Raw genomic sequence first — 18235 nt, 5'->3', positions numbered from 1 at the left:
ATTTACTGTTGCCAGTCCAAAAGTGAAGAATTTATGTTATTTATTACTTGATTGTTCAAGCTACCTCACAGAAGTGCTCTGTTTGTTAACAGAGTTGTTGAATGTTAAAATAAGGTGAATTAAATAAAAAATAAGGAACATCCTGGATCTGTTTTTTGCTCTTCTTTATTCTTTTTTTATGTATTATAGAAGTATCGGATCGGGACTCGGTATCGGTAGATACTCAAAATCAAATGACTCGGACTCGAGGGCAAAAAAACCTGATCGGGACATCCCTAATGGAAACCCACTCCATGAAGCTCTCTACGCACTGTTCTTGAGCTAATCTGAAGGCCACACAAAGTTTGGAGGTCTGTAGCTATTGACTCTGCAGAAAGTTGGACACTTCTGCGCACTGTGCTCCTCAGCATGCGCTGACCCCGCTCTGTAATTTTACCGCTTCCCCTTTGTTATAATACCAGTAACAGTTGACTGTGGAATATTTAGTAGTGAGGACATTTCACAAATGGACTTGGCCATGGAAGTAATTGGAACACCTGAATTCAATGATTTGAAGGGGTGTCCCAATACTTTTGGCAATATAGTGTATTTATTTTATAGCATGAAGGGATGTTTGTGGCTATTCTGTAGAGTTGATGCACTTGCTCACATTGCACTTGAATTAAAGATGAACTGTGATTTATAAAGTGGGATGTATTTAGTAAAACGTTGTTATAGGCTACGTTCACATTTCGGATAATTCTATGCACGTCTTTATAAATGAGGAGCAGGACTTTACCTCTATCAGAGATTTTCTTGAGCTCCTCTTTGCAGAAATCCTCCAGTTTGTTTCTCAGCTGACGGACAGATTCTCTCATGCCATCAAAAGAGGAGAGAGAACTGAAGGGAACGTCGGGTTCATCTGTAGATTCAGGAGGTGCTGAGAGAGACTGTAAACTCTACAGAAAACAGAAATCAAAACTCATCACCTCCACACTTAAGCCAATAACCTGCACTATATCAGATCTGAGCGGCTCTTGTTGACTTGACTTATCGGCAGTGACTCGCCTCAATCCAGCACTTTCACACAATCAGGTACATTCTTCTAATGTTCATTATATGACATTAATTTTACAAACTCTAATATATGTCACTTACACTCCTTTTTGAAATGTGCGTACACTTTTTAAAAGAGTACAGTACTTATAACAGAAATAATATACTTTTATTCCAGATTGGATGTACAGTAATGTTTTCAGAAACTTAATTGCATGTTACTTGCAGTTTTAAATGAATTTGGTATGGATTATTTTTTTTTAATTAAAAGCAATTAACTGAACTTTAGAGTGCTGGTTAATGCTTAAGTTGGTCTCATTCTGCTCTCATGAAACGTTTCTCTGTGAGTCTCTTGCTCAAGTCCCCTATGATCCTGTTGGTCCTTCTAGATCTCTGTTACCTGCAGGAGATGGATGTGATCTTGTGTGTGTGAAAGCTGCTCCAGCTCAGCGTCTCTCCTCCTCAGATCATTGATCTCCTGCTCCAGTCGCTCCAGTTGTCCTTCAGCTCGACTCACTGCAGTCTTTTCCTGATCTCTGATCAGCTGTGTAGCCTCAGAGCTGCCTCTCCCAATGGAGTGGATGAGCTCATTAAAGATTCTCTCACTGTCCTCCACTGCTGTCTGTGCAGAGCGCTGTTACACACACATCACAATCACACAGTGGCTTCAGCGGGACTGACAGAGTCCAAACTGACACTTCTCAAACTTCTCTTCTTCTCCAAACTCACCTTATGAGACTTCAAAGCCTCTCTCAGCTGCTGAAGATCTTTCTGTCTCTGCTGGATTCTCTGACGGTGCTTCATCTGCATCTCCTTCACCTGTTCACAAACCAATGACAGGAAATGACACGCAAAACTCCTATCACAAAAGAAAATTAAGCTAAATCCAGAATTGGTAGAGTGGTTAAAGATGCATGGTAATGTTGTACTGAAGGTTCAATCCACAGATTCATAGATTCCTGAAATGAGATTATGAATGAAAAGGAAGCCAGTGTCAGCATTTTTTTATGAGTTTTATATGTATACTTCACCTTAGTTTTAATCCTGTCATCATTTACTCGCCCTAATGTTGTTCCAAACCTGTATGACTTTCAGTCTATTGCGGGACACAACAGAAGATATTTTGAAGAGTGATGCATCAATAACTTTGGATAACATTGGTTCATGCATGACCAAGTCACATGACTAAACATCATGAGGTCATGACACAAGCACCAGTGAAGTTTGAGGTTTTTGATGTCACCATATTTGATTTGGGCTCTGTAAGACATATCCACTGCGGATGCGACACCGACATAGAAGGCCAATGTAGCGCTGAGACACTGAAGACCTTGGTGGCCACGCTGGAGACGCAGTGACGACCAACTCGAGTTGGAAGGAGGGATCTGGAGGGCAGAGGTGGATCTGGAAGGGTTGAGGGCTGGAGAGCAGTGGACAGCTCGCAGGTCCGTGGCGAATGCGATGCGCTGTCTGACCCAGGAAGACCGGACAGTCTGAGGGAATGCCCGATGGTCCTTGCTGGAGTCGAGGGAAGAAGGAGCGCAGGTGCAGGAGCCAGGGTGACAGGTCGAGGTGGACTGGAGCGTTCTGAGGCCGAAGGCAGAGCCACGGGCTCCCCACGCCTAGAGGGAGGTGTCTCACAGCAGGCACAATGTATAACCACACCACTGAGAAAATCCTGGGGCTGTACTGATGGGAGACTGAGGAGAAGCTCGGAGATTGACAAGACACCTTAAATCCAAAGTTGTAGTTTGGAAAGGAGGTGGGAGAGGGAGGTTGGGAAGGGCCAGCGAGTCTGATGATGATGTTTCAAATTTGGGCGGGATTAAAGAAGCCTTGCTCAGGCTCCGGGGTTTATGTTTACGGTTTACGGAGGCAGGCTCTTGGTCTGTGGTGGGCTGGGTGGGTACTGGGTTGGGAGTGGGGCTGGCGTCATCGTCCTCGGTTCCAACGGTGAGCGGCGATCCACAAGTTACCAGCACCCACTCCACAAAAGCAGCAAAGCTCCCTTGAGGACCATTCCTGAACAAATGCGCTTTTGTGGCGATGTTCAGGAACGAGCTCATACAGTCAAACCAAAATTTATTCAGACACCTTGCTAACCTCACTTACATAATTGAACTATAGTGTCCTATACCCACTAGTAAAAATAAATAAAAATTTGTATCTGGTGTCTGAATAATTTTTGGTATGTCTGTACATTAGTCTGGAAAGGGTGTCTGGTAGGCGAGATCAAGGAATTCCTCCATATGTTTCTCGACGGAGAGCTCTCCCTGTTCAAGGCATAATAACCGTAATGAGGGAGACTCCATGGTAAAAAACGGAAAAAACACAAAATCCACAAAAACACACTCAACGGGAAATAGAGAAATACGTTGCTGCGTTAATCACTTCTGGGTCGGGTCTTCTGTCGCATGAGTCATGACTAAACATCATGAGGTCATGACACAAGCACCAGTGAAGTTTGAGGTTTTTGATGTCACCATATTTGATTTGGGCTCTGTAAGACATATCCACTGCAGAGGCGACACCGACATAGAAGGCCAATGTAGCGCAGAGACACTGAACACCTTGGTGGCCACGCTGGAGACGCAGCGACGACCAACTCAAGTTGGAAGGAGGGATCTGGAGGGCAGAGGTGGACCTGGAGGGGTTGAGGGCTGGAGAGCAGTGGACAGCTCGCAGGTCTGTGGCGAATGTGATGCGCTGTCTGACCCAGGTAGACCGGACGGTCTGAGGGAGCCTGGCAAGGCCGAATGCCCGATGGTCCTTGCTGGAGTCAAGGGAGGAAGGAGCGCAGGTGCAGGATCCAGGGCGACAGGTCAAGGTGGACTGGAGCGTTCTGAGGCCGAAGGCAAAGCCACGGGCTCCCCACGCCTAGAGGGTGGTGTTTCACAGCAGGCACAATGTATAATCATTGAGTTATGTGAACGCACACGAATATTAAGGAAGTAGGCAGTTATAAAGGTGGATTTCCTGCAGGTGTTCAGGCTGCAAGACTGCCGAATGACTTAAAGGAGCATTTCACCCATGGGAACATTGATCTTTATTGAAAGTGGGTCATATATGTAGTCGAAATATAAAATAAATTTCGAATTTGGTGCCATCTTGGCCGAGGAAAGACAGAAAGTAACTTCAGGACGCATTTGTATGAAAGACAACAACTCCCACAATGCACCACATTGCACAGCTCCGCAAGCCACTCCCACTAATCCAGAACAGCGCATATGAGGTATCCGCCTATCAGAGAAATCACTCTTCCGTCTACAAGGCTAGCTACCACCAGAGCTTGAAATTCATTTCACATGAAATGTCTAGTTAGTTGGCGAACTCATTAGTGAATTACTCCTCGTTTGTGTTTCTTTCGAAATGGTGAATTATTGCATGGTACCGGGATGTTCAGTCAGAACATATGCGGTGTGAAACTAGGATGGTTCACAACACAAACGTCCGTGTCCTCGTCTGATTCAGAGATTTTGTCCAGGAGAAAAAGGCATTGTTGAAATTCTTTGCAGCAGATGGACTCTATCTCTGTGTACATAGTCGCACAGTGAGAGCACAGGCACCACCAGTCCACCCCAGCTCGAGCCAGTCCGGGCTCCTCATCCGCGACAGGCAGGTCTTCTGCCTCGGCTGCTCTTCACTATAATGCGGCTCGTAAAGGTAGCCACAAACACCTGATTCGAGCATCAGACTTCCAAAATCCTCTTCTTCTATATCATATTGAGTACCCTCCGCTATTGTCGTAACTTCACATCTGGCTCCACAGCGCCTGTTAGCTTAGCTTCAAACAAGATGGAGGATATTGCTTTTAGTTTCAGAAAGTGAAGTCCCACCCACTGATCTGTAAAAGGTCTGTAGCGTGAGTGGGTCCCACCCCCTGAGAAAGGTGAGGAACGAGTGTTTGTAGTCTCAACCCCTCTACAAAGATATGGGACTTCCTGCTTAGAATGACGCAAAATGACGATTTTTGCGTCATTGTAAGCAGGAACTGCAACACTGAAATCCTTATTTCTTCCATCTCAGGGGAAAATGAGGGAATAATGCACGACCATTCAAAAATATGACTGGGTTTCTAACAATACAAGGCTTGATGCAAAGTGGTGAAGTGTCCCTTTAAGAAACGTTGTCAGCAAGATGGTAGAAAACTGTACATTTCTTGTCTATTACCACCCACTGCTACTTATACCAACGACGGAAATAAGCGCAGTTACAATAGCTTTATATGTGGGAGAGTGTTGCTATAGAGAGTGACAATACTGTATTGCAATAGGTAGCAATTCATAGTCAATACCTAATCAAAACTAGTTAGCACATCCTTTGTAATTGAAAAGGTTTAATGATAAAATATGGTTATGGTTACACTTAAAATAGTTACCAAATAGATGTATGAGATGATGATAATTTATACCATTAATTGTACCCAGCATATATGTAAAATGTTACCTGAGAGAGAGAGAGAGAGAGAGAGAGAGGCAGAGAAAAGAGGAGGTAAAGAGAGAGAGCCCCAAGAAAGGGACCCAGAGAATAAAAGAGAGCCAGAGCATAAAAGAGACAGAGCAACAGTTACAATCTTCTTTTATCCTTTCCCTGACCATGTGACTTTAACCCAAATGTGAGACGTTCAAACTGACCAATCAGTTTCGGTTGGCTGAACGTCTGATGCATATGGCACAATTTTCTGGAAACGCTTCAGGACTTTTGAAGTCGTGATCTGAATTTGAGCGAACAGAATCTGAATCTGGTTGAATTCTACAGGATGTCTGGGAGACGTGGGTGTCGTGTTGTTTAACGGTCCGCCTGGAAACAAATGCCGTGATGCTGAAACCCCATAGAATACCCAGTACTATCGCAGCTTTTCTTGGCCAAGGACCGCCCAAGAGGACGTTTGATTTACATGTAACGCAACCAATCACAGTTTGTTTTGTTCTGTGTCATGTTTATGGGCGTGAAATTATAATGTTGAAGTCTCTACAATAACAGACCGGCGTGCATCTAATAAATTATTCATTCAAGAACGTGCAAGTTTACTGCAACAATGGAGGAGTGAACTTCACATACTTTTGAAAATCCAGCGTTTAGTTGTGTAAGCAATGCAACACAACAAGATTAAATTAAATACATTTTCTCATATGTAATACCTCGTTATTTCATCTTACTCCATAAATGATTTTTTTTTTTTTAATGATATCTGAGCATCATTAAAAGTGAGCGAATGTTTGATTATTCTTTTTAAATCTTTAAGTATATTTTCCCCCATTCAGATTAGGAAACTATGTCGCTCATGTTTTCTGTTTTTAACGCGGGTCTTGATCATCAAACAGAGGTAAATGCTATTTACCTGAGATCGGTCACATTCACGTTTACACAATCAAAGATCTTTGGTATAGCCCCCATGGAACTGCATACACTTGAATTTAATTTAAACGTTTACTTCAGTAGAGGTATGGCCACTATTACAGATGCAAAGTTGACCAACTTCTCTCATAATAGCTTTGAATTGTAGCCTAGAAATCTAGACGCACCCTAGAGGCAGCAAATTTCAAAATTTCAAAAAATTACACACAGCGATCGTGTGGGAAGTTTACCTACAGACTCTCCGAACCTTTTGCCCATTTTCCTTATAAACCCAGATAATTCAATATGCTAACCAAATGGTGGTGTCTGTCATTTTAATTAGATTTTGGTCCCCTATTGAGGGATTTATCTTGTTTTACATACAGGGGGTAGTTTGAATGGAGGATTTGGGGGAGGGAACACCTTTAAGGGTCACATCACTTCTCATATTTTATAACTTCTTTTTGCTTTTCATTATGGCTGGGAGAATGAAACCATTTTACCAGATGCACTGAGACACTATAAATGATACCAAACATTACTTTTTGTATACACTTAACAATGCATAGGTTTTCAGTGAGTTTTAAATGAGGAGGAGAAGAAGGGGAGCAGGGGGAGATGATGAGACTGTAAAAGTGAGGTGTGAGCTGCACTCTGTGGTGCGTCTCGGGTGTTGCTGTTACATATGCAAGAGAGAGTTCAAATGTTAATTCTCATGAGAGCCTTTTGTTTTCTCGAGGGGTAGCCCAGACTTGCTGGCATCCGCCTTACAGTTGATCCTGGTAAGCACTCATTGTCAGAGTTGTAAACACTGGGTATGTCCCCTTTAAATACAAGATATTTAAAGTGTACCTAAAGTATACTTGCAATTTAGTTCAATTTTAGCACAATCAAATATACTTAAGTATATTTTTAGGTTGACCTCAGCACTACTTCCCGATAACTAAAGTGCATTAAGTACAAAATTAGTTGTTCCAATTTAGCAGACTTTAAGTATTTGTAATATACATATCATAGAATAAATATATTTCAAATACATTGTATATTTAGGCATATTAGGCATATTTATTTTTCACTAGGGTAGACCAAAATAGATTAGACATTCTTCAAAATATTTTCTTTTACATTCCACAGAAGTCAAAACTAAGCTCATACCTGTTTCTCTGTCCTCTGTGCTGCAGTTGATACAGTGTTGTGGTTTTTATGTTCATACTCCTTACAAAGCACACAAATGGACTGTTGATCAGTGATACAGAACATTTCTAGCTCTTTATCATGTTTACGGCAGATTATGTCCTGCAGTCGTCCAGTTGTATCAATCACTTTGTGTGGTTTACGAGAGTGAAATTCTTCATGACGGTCAAAATGAGTTTGACAGTAAGATTCCTGACACACCAGACAGGACTTGACGACTTTGTATTTTCTTCCAGTACAGACGTCACACTCCACGTCTCCAGATCCAGCGTAACAGTCAGCAGGAAGTTTAGTCTTCTTCAGTTTCTCCACCACTTCAGCTAGCATGGTGTTTTTAGCTAAAGCAGGTCTTGGACTGAAGGTCTGTCTGCACGTAGGGCAGCTGTAGACTCTCTTCTCATCCTCCTGATCCCAGCAGCCTGTTATACAGATCTTACAGTAACTGTGTCCACAGGGAATAGTCACTGGATCCTTGAGGAGATCCAGACACACTGGACACGTGAACTCAGCCTGACAAAATCTGGCTTCTGCCATTTTACTGCATGAATACAGAGAGACACAAACACACAACAGCTCAACAACACTTCAGTTTCTGTTTCCTGAACTGAGGAGTTGAAATAGTTTCCTGCTTCTGTGTTTGAGTGACGTGTGTAAAATAGGCGTGTCTGTAAAACAGTTTAATTCCTCATTCCTGCTCAAAGGAGGGTCACTTTCCTGCCGTGTTTATGTGCCCTTCAAGTGAAGTCAAAAATATCGTAATTACAAGTTCTGAGCACATGAATGACAGGGCAAAGTTGTATTTCCAAATGAAAAAGTGAATTCTAGATGATAGCCTACATGAGTTGCAGAGTTGTGACATTGGTATGGGGCAAAAATACTGATCTATAGCCCGTTATAGGCTGTAAGTGTTATATTTAATAATTGTATTATTAGAGAGATCTATAGGCACCCTCTCCTCTCCATTTAGTTTGTTTCCTTGGTTATGCTCTCGTTTATAGCTATCCATTGTTATCACCTATTTCTAATTTAGTTTATTTTTCTTTTCTTTTTTCCTTTTCTTTTTTCCTTTTCAGAGGTGGGTAGTAACCATAGACAGTAAAAGAAATGGACACAGCAACTCCATAGACTTCTACGGAGACCAGTTAAGTCAATTAGAAGCACTAGGATTAGGCTTGTTTGAGATGAGCAAAATCTGCGCAGAATCGATCATAGGTGATCACCGTGAGATGCATGCCGGTTAGAAATGTGTCCTAGTGCGATCCGCCGTGCTCTGATGTCATGCTGACGTAGCCTATGTAAAAAAAAACACTCGCGAGCGCAAGGCACACGTGTCGGATTCTGCAGTCGAGCAGTTCTCTCCACCGAGTGCGCTGATCAAAAGCATGATGGGAAACGACTTGCTGACGACACAGCTTAATGCTCATTGGTTTAAACAACGGTGATGTATTGTTCTTTTAAACTGTTTAATTTTAAAATTCTGATCTCATGTTTTTATGTGTATAAATTATGTTTTAGTATTCCCAAACTCTCTGACAGACAGTGTTATCTATGGGTTATTTGATTGTTGTCATATTTATAAATAAAACATGTCTGTAATTAGAGTAAAAAGGATTGATAAACACATCTTTGGTATGTAATTAAATGGGTATATTGTTCATTATAATTATTTTCATATAAAAGCAACAGAACTTAAATTACATCCAGTTTATTAGCAACATTGTGCACGAGCGTGAATCCCGTGATTCCCGCAATATCCATCTTTGATCTCACAGGTGTCAGATCCACTGCGAGAAGAGTGAACTGTCCGTCTTGCCTGCGCTTTTTTCACTCCTCTCACTGCAGCCGCCTAGTCTTGCATAGCCTACATTTCAGGCGAGGCAAGGCGCATCTCAAAGACTATTGTTTAAGATGAGCAAAATCTGCGCAGAGCCGATCACCGGTGATCACCGCGAGATGCATGCCGGTTAGAAATGTGTCCTAGTGCGGTCCGCCTTGCTCTGATGTTATGCTGACGTATGTCAAAAAACTTTCGCGAGCGCAAGGCGGACGTGTCGAATTCTGCAGTCGAGCGCAGTTGCTCTCCACCGACTGCGATGATCAAAAGCATGATGTGAAATGACTTGCTGATGACACAGCTTAATGCTCATTGGATTAAACAACCGTGATGTATTGTTCTCTTTTAAAATGTTTGATTTTAAAACTCTTATCTCATGTTTTTATGTGTAGGCCTATATTATATGTTAGTATTCTCAAACTCTCTGACAGTGTGATCTATGGGTTATTTGATTGTTGTCATATTTATACAAATAAATATATATATATATAAAACATGTCTGTAATTAAAGTAAAAATTATTGATAAACACGTCTTTGGTATGTTATTAAATGGGTATCTTGTTCATTATAATTATTTTCATATAAAAGCAACAGAACTTAAATTACACCCAGTTTATTAGCAACACTATTAGCAACACTGTGCACAAGCGTGAATCCCGCGATATCCATCTTTGATCTCACAGGTGTCAGATCCACCGCGAGAAGAGTGAACTGTCCGTCTTGCCTGCTCTTTTTTCACTCCTCCCCTCACTGCAGCCGCCTAGTCTCACATACATTTCAGGCGAGGCAAGGCGGTTGAGATGAGCAAAATCTGCGCAGAACCGATCACCGGTGATCAGCGCGAGATGCCTGCAGGTTAGAAATGTGTCCTAGTGCGGTGCGCCTTGCTCTGATGTCATGCTGCCGTATGTCAAAAAACTCTCACGAGCGCAAGGCGGACGTGTCGGATTCTGCAGTCGGGCGCAGTTACTCTCCACCAAGGGGGTAATCTTTCAGAAAAAACTGAAGCTTCCCCGGGGGCCGCCATTGATTAGCAGACCATCACCTGCTGTTAGCATTCCATTGACTCCCATTCATTTTGGCGTCACTTTGACAGCAAATAACTTTACATCTGAGGTGTTTAAAGACTATTATTTAAAGATTATATAAAGATTATTTATTGCTAAAGAAACACGAAAATGAATAAAAGGCTCCATTACCTTGTATCTTACGTTATGGCCCCGTAGAACCAGTTTTTGTAAAAATAGGCTAACGATTTCGTCATAACCACGCGACTCTCTGTCGCACAGTAGAGAGATTACCGTATGGTCAGGAGGAGAAGCTCGCGGGCAATCATGGGGACTTGGAGGCAAAATGACAAAATAATTAATCAGAATACTTACCAAAAGTTTCTCCTTCTCCTAGCTCATGGACACCTCCTACTCACACTCTTCGCCTCTGCAAGTTTCGGAAGGGAATGATTCAAGGGAATTTATCTTAGCACAGCTACTAGAAGACAGGCAGGTTGTTCACATCACATCTATGTCGTCAAGCTCAGTTTGAGTCTGCGCAGTACGCTCGACCATCAGGAAGTGAGTGCTTCTAATTGACTTCACTTTTCTCCGTTGAATCCAATGGGGTCGCTGTGTCCATTTCTTTTACTGTTTATGCTCTCCACCGACTGCGCTAAACAAAAGCATGATTGGAAACGACTTGCTTGACGACACAGCTTAATGCTCATTGGTTTAAACAACCGTGATGTATTGTTCTCTTTTAAAATGTTTGATTTTAAAACTCTAATATCATGTTTTATGTGTAGCTATACGTTATGTGTGAATATTCCCAAACTATCTGACAGTGCGATCTCTATGGGTTATGCAATGTAATTAAAAATTCTGACATTTTATTCTGACACATAAACAGCATAGAAACCATAAAATAATTAGACCAACATTTACTTGCATCAAGCAACTCTTGGTATTTTTATTTCTGTATAATATTAATATAATTGTTACATTTATTTTATTGCCACACTTTAATATGTTAATTATATTATCAGAAAACTGAACATTTAGCGTTGTCATGCTTTTATTTGTGCTTAATGGATAAAACAATGGCGCTGCGCACTCAGCTGCTCCTAAACATGGCTGCTATAAATTTGACCTGCCAAAAGATGGCGCTGTTTTCGACACTTTTTATGCTTCGAATCTTTACCTGAAACATTCAAGTGAAAGCCTCAGTGCTTCATGAGGCTTCATTTGCCCGTCCCTACAATGAACAAAACTTCTCAATGACACAGTTGGTGTAGGAATTTGTATTGACCACCAGATGGCGAAATAGAGAACTCTGTCAAAAGCTTCGAAGCACCAACGCAGTTTGTTGTCAATGCTTCAGAAGCCACATTCGGCACATCCAGTGGCGTCATGCCCATTCAAAGTGAGGGGGCACGTGCCCCCTCAGATTTTTCCTCCCTGGTAATTTTTTGTCACAACTTTATTCCTATTATGCTCCATAATATACCAGAGCCTATAGAGCTCGGGATCGTTGCGTCACGCCGCAATGCATTGTGGGAATCACGGTACGGAAGTAGATGTACTGTATAGTAGCGTATAGTAGGCAGTAGGTAACGTTGATCATTTGGTCATTAATTTAGGTTATTTTTTGGAAAATGGTTCAGTATTGCTGTATTGTGAACTGCTGTAATCGGTCTCATGATCGACAGGGCAAACGCCTCATAAATCATATTAGTTTTCCCTATATGGCTTGGGTCGCCGCTGGTCGTCAACCGGACGAAAACAGTGGATTATTGCACGTATAATAAATAACTCCTGAAGTGTAACAAACCCACATAGACAAGCTTCGTAGCTCACAGAATCTGACAAGTGTGTGTGTGTGTGTGTGTGTGTCACCACTGATGCTTGGTTCACGGTGCGAACGATTGTTTTCTCCGCGTTTACTTTGTAGATCTGCAGATCTTGCACTCATCCATTTGTGAACTGCAAGTGAGCCTCCAGTGACAGGTTCTACTTTTCTAAAAGTGTCTACTTTTAAACAAACAATTCAAAACGAAAGAAAACAGACAGCTCTCTGCTTATGTAAGTTAATCCGTATGCAATTTGCATTTCTCTCTGGCGCGTTCACTTAACTTACAGCGAAGATCGCCAATCAGCATCGTCATCTTTGTGACAAAAAAATCCCATTTGTTTATTAAACAATTAAAATTTGTGTGTGAATGTTGTTGCCGAGGGCACAGGAAATTGTAAATCCGGCTCTGGATCGGAGGTGTAAGCGCTCACTCCACAGACCAGGTAGGAAAATATCAGGGAAACTGAGGCTTGGTATTAGCCTACTCCAGACTTTATTCATAGGGATCGATTCGCCTATAATCTAATTTGTTTTTTAAGTAGCGTTGTTTGGCTTCATTATTAAGTTTGTAAGTATACGGTATAGCCAACTTTTTTTGTCACGGCCCATAACTTTTTCTCTTTCTTTCTCGGTGCCGGTGGAGACTGGTCGACTACGCTATTACTTTATTCCGAACGCTTCTGCGTTGCCTCTAAAATGGCCGCCGTTACCCACAATGCATCATTCCATAACGTCTACGCCCGAGCTCTATAACGACTCAAATGTATTCTTCTGGATGTGTAATAAATCGGTCAGCATCAGCCCGCCCCTTTTTCCTAATATGGTGTCTGTGTATATCAAATCTAGAGCGCTACGCGCGTCTTTGCTGTGTATGTTCAACAGTTCAAGCAACTCACTCGTCTCGCACGTTGAGCTGGCAATGTTATACAGATGGTCTTGAAGTGGTAAGTGGGCAAAGCAACAAATCGGCATTGAATTAGTTATCGGATGATATTAAAAGGTAGTGGGATTATTTGTGGTTGACCTGGAAATTTTAACTTGATCAAAAAGTTATGGATTTGATATTAGCTGCGAATTCAGAGCATTAACTTAAGTTGTGTCAGTGTAACATTATGGATAGCTAGCCTAGTCTAACCGTAAACTAGCTGGCTAACGTTACTGCCATAAAGCCATATGTTATCTGATCGGTTTTGAAACATAATAATGAGCAGTGTAACTACAGTATTTCAATGATTTTACTAAAGTAATGTTACATATTTACGGAAGCGTATTGCATTCACTTGAGGAAAAATAATCTACTCTGTTTTTCTGAATTAACGAGTTAATTATCTCAGAATTACGAGATAATTAAGTCATTAATTCAGAGAAACAGAGCAAAAACTTTTTATTCATGAAAAATTATCTCGTAATTCTGAGATAATTAACTTGTTAATTCAGAAAAACAGAGTAGATTATTTTCCCTCAAGTGAATGCAATACGCTTCCGTACATATTACATTTGATTTGATTACTTTTTTACATTTCTGTCAAATATTAACCATTTTCAAATAAACGGGGTAGTGTTAACCTTATTCAGCACTGAAATCTGTCAAACTTCTTTCAAAGTCCTTCATCACATATTAATATTAAAATAACTTAATTTCAGAGCACCATAAAGTCAGACCTCAGCACCTTTATGTACCTTTAATGTAAGATCGTTCTTAGGTCACATACCAATTTAAAATCATAACATAAAAACTGCAATGGTACTGTTTTTAAAATCATGTGTAGTAGGCCTAAGTGTAGTAGGCCTAAGTGTACAGTAAGTGTGTGTGTAAACATGCTTTAATGAAGCAGACTTCAAAAGCTTTTGAATTTGAGCTTACAGTTCTTTCATCAACCTGTCTTTTACATAAACTTACAAAATAGATACTTTAACTTAGTCCTCAGATAGAGGAGGGTTGCTGCTAGCTCCGTTAAGGTATTTCTGTCCCTCCCAAACTGCATTGAAATGGTATGTTTAGCAGCCAGAATTTAAAAATTTTCAGGGGGAGAAACCCCCTGACCCCTCCTATCATGATCCATATCACCCGTCAGAAAACAATTGCAACGTCTCAGATTGTGCCCCCCCAGAATTTTGGCTTGCATGACGCCCCTGGGCACATCCCTGACAGTTGACCGTGGAATATCTAATCTAACTGTGATAAGGAAGAGATAGGATCCAAATGCAATTGAAAGATTAGAGTTTATTGAGAGAGCAGTGAAAAGGTCTCTTCAAACAGGAACACAGGTTGCTGCAGGTTATGCAGAAATAACTGTCTCTTCAAACAGGAACACAGGTAGCTGCAGGTTATGCAAAGTAAAGTAGTCTCTTCAAACAGGAACACAGGTGGACTGCAAAAGTCTTTAGAAAAGATAACAGGACGGTCTCTGAAGAAGGTCCCCTATAAACGGGTCAGCAGCTCTCTCATAACTCTCTCGTTCGTGGCTGGAATGCAGCAGATTTCAGGGAGACCGGCTCGTAGACTTTAGACCTCTCGTCTCCACGTGCTGGGCGGCAGCAACGCACAGAACACAGCTCAGGGCGTTCGTCGACAGCGGGAGGGCTGGACACAGTGTAGAAGAGAAGATTAATAGACAGTGAAATGGCTTAGCTGACCTGAACCAGTAAGTAGACAGGACTGGGACACGACAAGACCAGACAGGAACAGCAGGGTTCGTAGATAGACCACCAGCATCATACTCAAACGTAATAATCCGGCAAAAGGCAAGAAAACAGGGAACATTAAATACCAAGCGGACTAGGGGAGAGAACAGGTGAAATGAATCAGCGAGATAACAGCTAATGAGAGTCAGCTGAGGAGGAAAAAAGGGAAAAAGAGAGGTAGTGACCAGCAGAGGGGGGAAAAGGACAGGAAAAGTCAGAGAAAAGAACCAGACTCATGACACTAACGGATGAAATTTCACACACTGACTTATTGCAAAGATGGCATATGATCACAGTACTGATTGAATTCACTGAGCTCTTCAAAACAACCCATTTGTTTCACAAATGTTTGTAAATGTAGGTGCTTGATTTTATACACCTGTGGCAATGGTTCAGATTGAAACCTTTATTCAATAATTAAGAGGTGCGTCACAAAACTTTTGTCCATATAGTGTATAGGCCTGAGTTCTCATTTGAATTTGCATTTAGTGTGGTTTGCTTCTTATACTGGTTCTTGTGAAATGCTGAGTGTTCTGTTCATTTAATAAAAGACTGTTCAGAAGAAACTCATTCGTCTTTGTCTGTGCCAGCAACCACCCCTCAGTGACCGTAAACCACTCTTCCACTGTTTTATGTATACTGTTAATTTAAACTTTTGTTTAGTTTTTCTTATCTTAAACGTAATTTATCTTTTAAATAGTTGTAAAAAGTACTGTAAGAAAAAATGTATAGAGCAAATTATTTTGTATCATTTACAAATTAATTGACATGACAAAAATAAATGCACAGATTTATTCATTACATTTACATTTTGAATTATAACTTGCATTACAAAAATAAACAATGCACAGAAATTATTTTTGTTTCATTTACAAATTATACCGTACATAAAAATAATGTAGCCTATACGATTGTTTCATTTACAAATTTTATTTCAGATAACCTAAAGTTTATTTCTCTACCAATCTGTTCTCTACCAATTATTAGCTCGATCAGCTCATCCTCTCGGTCTCACTTTCTCTTGGCTGGTGCAGGTTCCTCGTTTTATCCTTTGCGGCCCGGGGAAAGAAGAATGGTAGGCAGGGTTGCCAGGTCTGTGCAACAAAAGTAGCCCCAAAAAGCCCATTGGCTCTTCTCCATCGGGTGGTCAAATTTTCCACTGGATTTGTGCGTCTGAGGGATGTTTTGGGGGGTGTTAGAGCGCCGAAATTGTACTTAAAGGGGTGGAAATCAACCCGCGTAAAAAATTTTTTACCCACGGTAACAACTTAAAAGTAGCCCAATTACGCAAGAAAACCTCGGACTTGGCAATACTGATGGTAGGCCGCATTCGATTGGGACAGCCTTCGTCACGTCGCTGTGACGCAATCGGCCTTCAATCAAGGGGGTAATCCAGCATCGGAAAGTGTACCTTCTATGGGGGCATCTGTTGGCTAACAAGCCATCACCTGCTGTTAGCATTCCATTGACTCCCATTCATTTTGGCGTCACTTTAACTGCAAATAACTTTACATCTGAGGCGTTTTAAGACTCTATTTGTCCATTGTTTATTTCTAAAGAAACATGACAATGTATAAAAGGCTCCATTACCTTGTATCTTATGTTATGACCCCGTAGAAGCCGTTTTTGTAAAAATAGGCTAACGATTACGTCATAACCACGCGACTCTCTGTCGCACAGTAGAGAAATTCCCGTACAGACAGGAAGAGAAGCTCGTGGGCAATCGGGGGGGACGTGGAGACAAAATGAGAAAACAATTAATCAGAATACTTAGCAAAAGTTTCTCCTGCTCCTAACTCATGGACACCTTCTACTCATGCTCTCCGTCTCTGCAAGATTCGGAAGGGAATGATTCAGATTTATTTTGGCACAGGTACTAGAAGACAGACGGGTTGCTCCACGTCACATCTACGTCGTCAAGCTCAGTTTGAGGCTGCTCAGCCATCAGGAAGAGAGTGCTTCTAATTGACTTCACTGGTCTACGTCGAAGTCTATGGGGTCGCTGTGTCCATTTCTTTTACTGTCTATATGCAGCTTCTGGAGGATGCAGCCTCATTGGGGGCGAGGCCAAGATGGCGTTGTGAGAAGACAATTTTGCTGTAGCTCTTAAAAACTTTTGCTCAAATCCCGGTTTTACTTTTAAACTGTTCATGTTCAGAAATATTTTCGAATAGCTGCACTTTAACAGTCTTTTTTCTTTGTACATTTTTTGTTAAGCTCTGCAGACGCACCTTTTTTTCTGCTAGCTAGTTAGTTATCAACATGCTAGCACATACTTTTGCTATAACTGCTGTGCTGACTTGAGAATATGGAAGAAAAAGAAGAAATTCATCTTTCTATGCACAGTTATGCAAGGAGAACTCTAAGCACTGATATGGAGACAGTTGCTGGACATCTGGTGGTTTTGTGCCTTTACCCGATACACCTGAACCCAATCCCGCCAAAAAAAGCAAACCGAGTTCTGATAGTCCAATGGTGAGTGATACTATGCTAATGAAATTCATGCAGAGAATGGAGGCCATGCACAAAGAAACTTTGCGCCGAATTCAAGGAGTTGAAAAGACGGTCATTGAGAACTCGAACTCTATTAATAAACAGATAATCAGCTCTCTCGAATTCCACGGTGAACAGGTGAAGTGTTTGAATGAAAAATCTGACGAAATGCAAAGGAAAATCAGAAAACTAGAGAAAGAAAACGTCGAACTTCATGATAGATATAATGATTTGGATGCTTACAAGAGAAGGTGGAATCTGCGTGTCGCTGGTATTCCGGAGAAATCAGGAGAGAACGTGAAGCAGATGATTATCGACCTCTTTAGCCAGGTTTCCCCAAGCCAGGTTTCATCGCTCATCGACTGGGGCCTCGTTCTGCTGCGGAAAAATCCCCCCGTCGCATAATTGTCCTGTTCTCATCCCGTTCCCAGCGGGACACAGTTTGGAAAGACGCCAAAACCTCCGACTTGCTCAGGGAGAAGAAAATTAAGGTCTTCGAGGATCTCTCGCAGAAAGACAAGGATGCAAGGATTCTTCTGTGGCCGACAGCAGAGAAGGCGAGGAGGGAAGGGAAGAGGGCTGGCTTTCACGGTCCCTTCGCTGTCACTGAGGGTAAAAGACTGACCGCTAAAGATATAGCCAACAGGCCTACTTAGTAACGTTTATTCATATGCAACCGTTTCTTTCAGTGATTAGTGTGCAATCTGCTTAGGATCCGTGTTACATTTCATTTATTTATTTGTTTTTATTTATTTATTTTTAAGGGGAATGGATGCTTAAAGTCAAATCTATTGGGGTTTATTTTTTGCCCT

General features: G+C 41.5%; 1 protein-coding gene across 2 annotated transcripts in view; it reads right to left on the bottom strand.

The window, feature by feature from the left end:
- Window positions 1–8167, bottom strand: part of LOC311093499 (tripartite motif-containing protein 16-like protein) — a 31898-nt gene extending 23731 nt beyond the window's left edge. For both annotated transcript variants that reach the window (XM_084130958.1, XM_084130959.1), the window contains exons 1-4: window positions 7528–8167; window positions 1765–1854; window positions 1436–1669; window positions 779–938 (exon numbers count right to left, since the gene is read on the bottom strand). In XM_084130958.1, coding sequence (XP_083987084.1) covers window positions 779–938; window positions 1436–1669; window positions 1765–1854; window positions 7528–8100 — 1057 coding nt within the window. In that variant the 5' untranslated portion in view covers window positions 8101–8167. The remainder of the gene's footprint in view (window positions 1–778; window positions 939–1435; window positions 1670–1764; window positions 1855–7527) is intronic.
- Between the last annotated feature and the right edge of the window lie 10068 nt (window positions 8168–18235).

This window comes from Abramis brama (assembly GCF_963993115.1).
Source record: "Abramis brama genome assembly, chromosome: 1".
Lineage (NCBI taxonomy): Eukaryota > Metazoa > Chordata > Actinopteri > Cypriniformes > Leuciscidae > Abramis > Abramis brama.
Note: the sequence above shows the minus strand (reverse complement) of the source record. Positions and strands in the feature narration are given on the sequence as shown.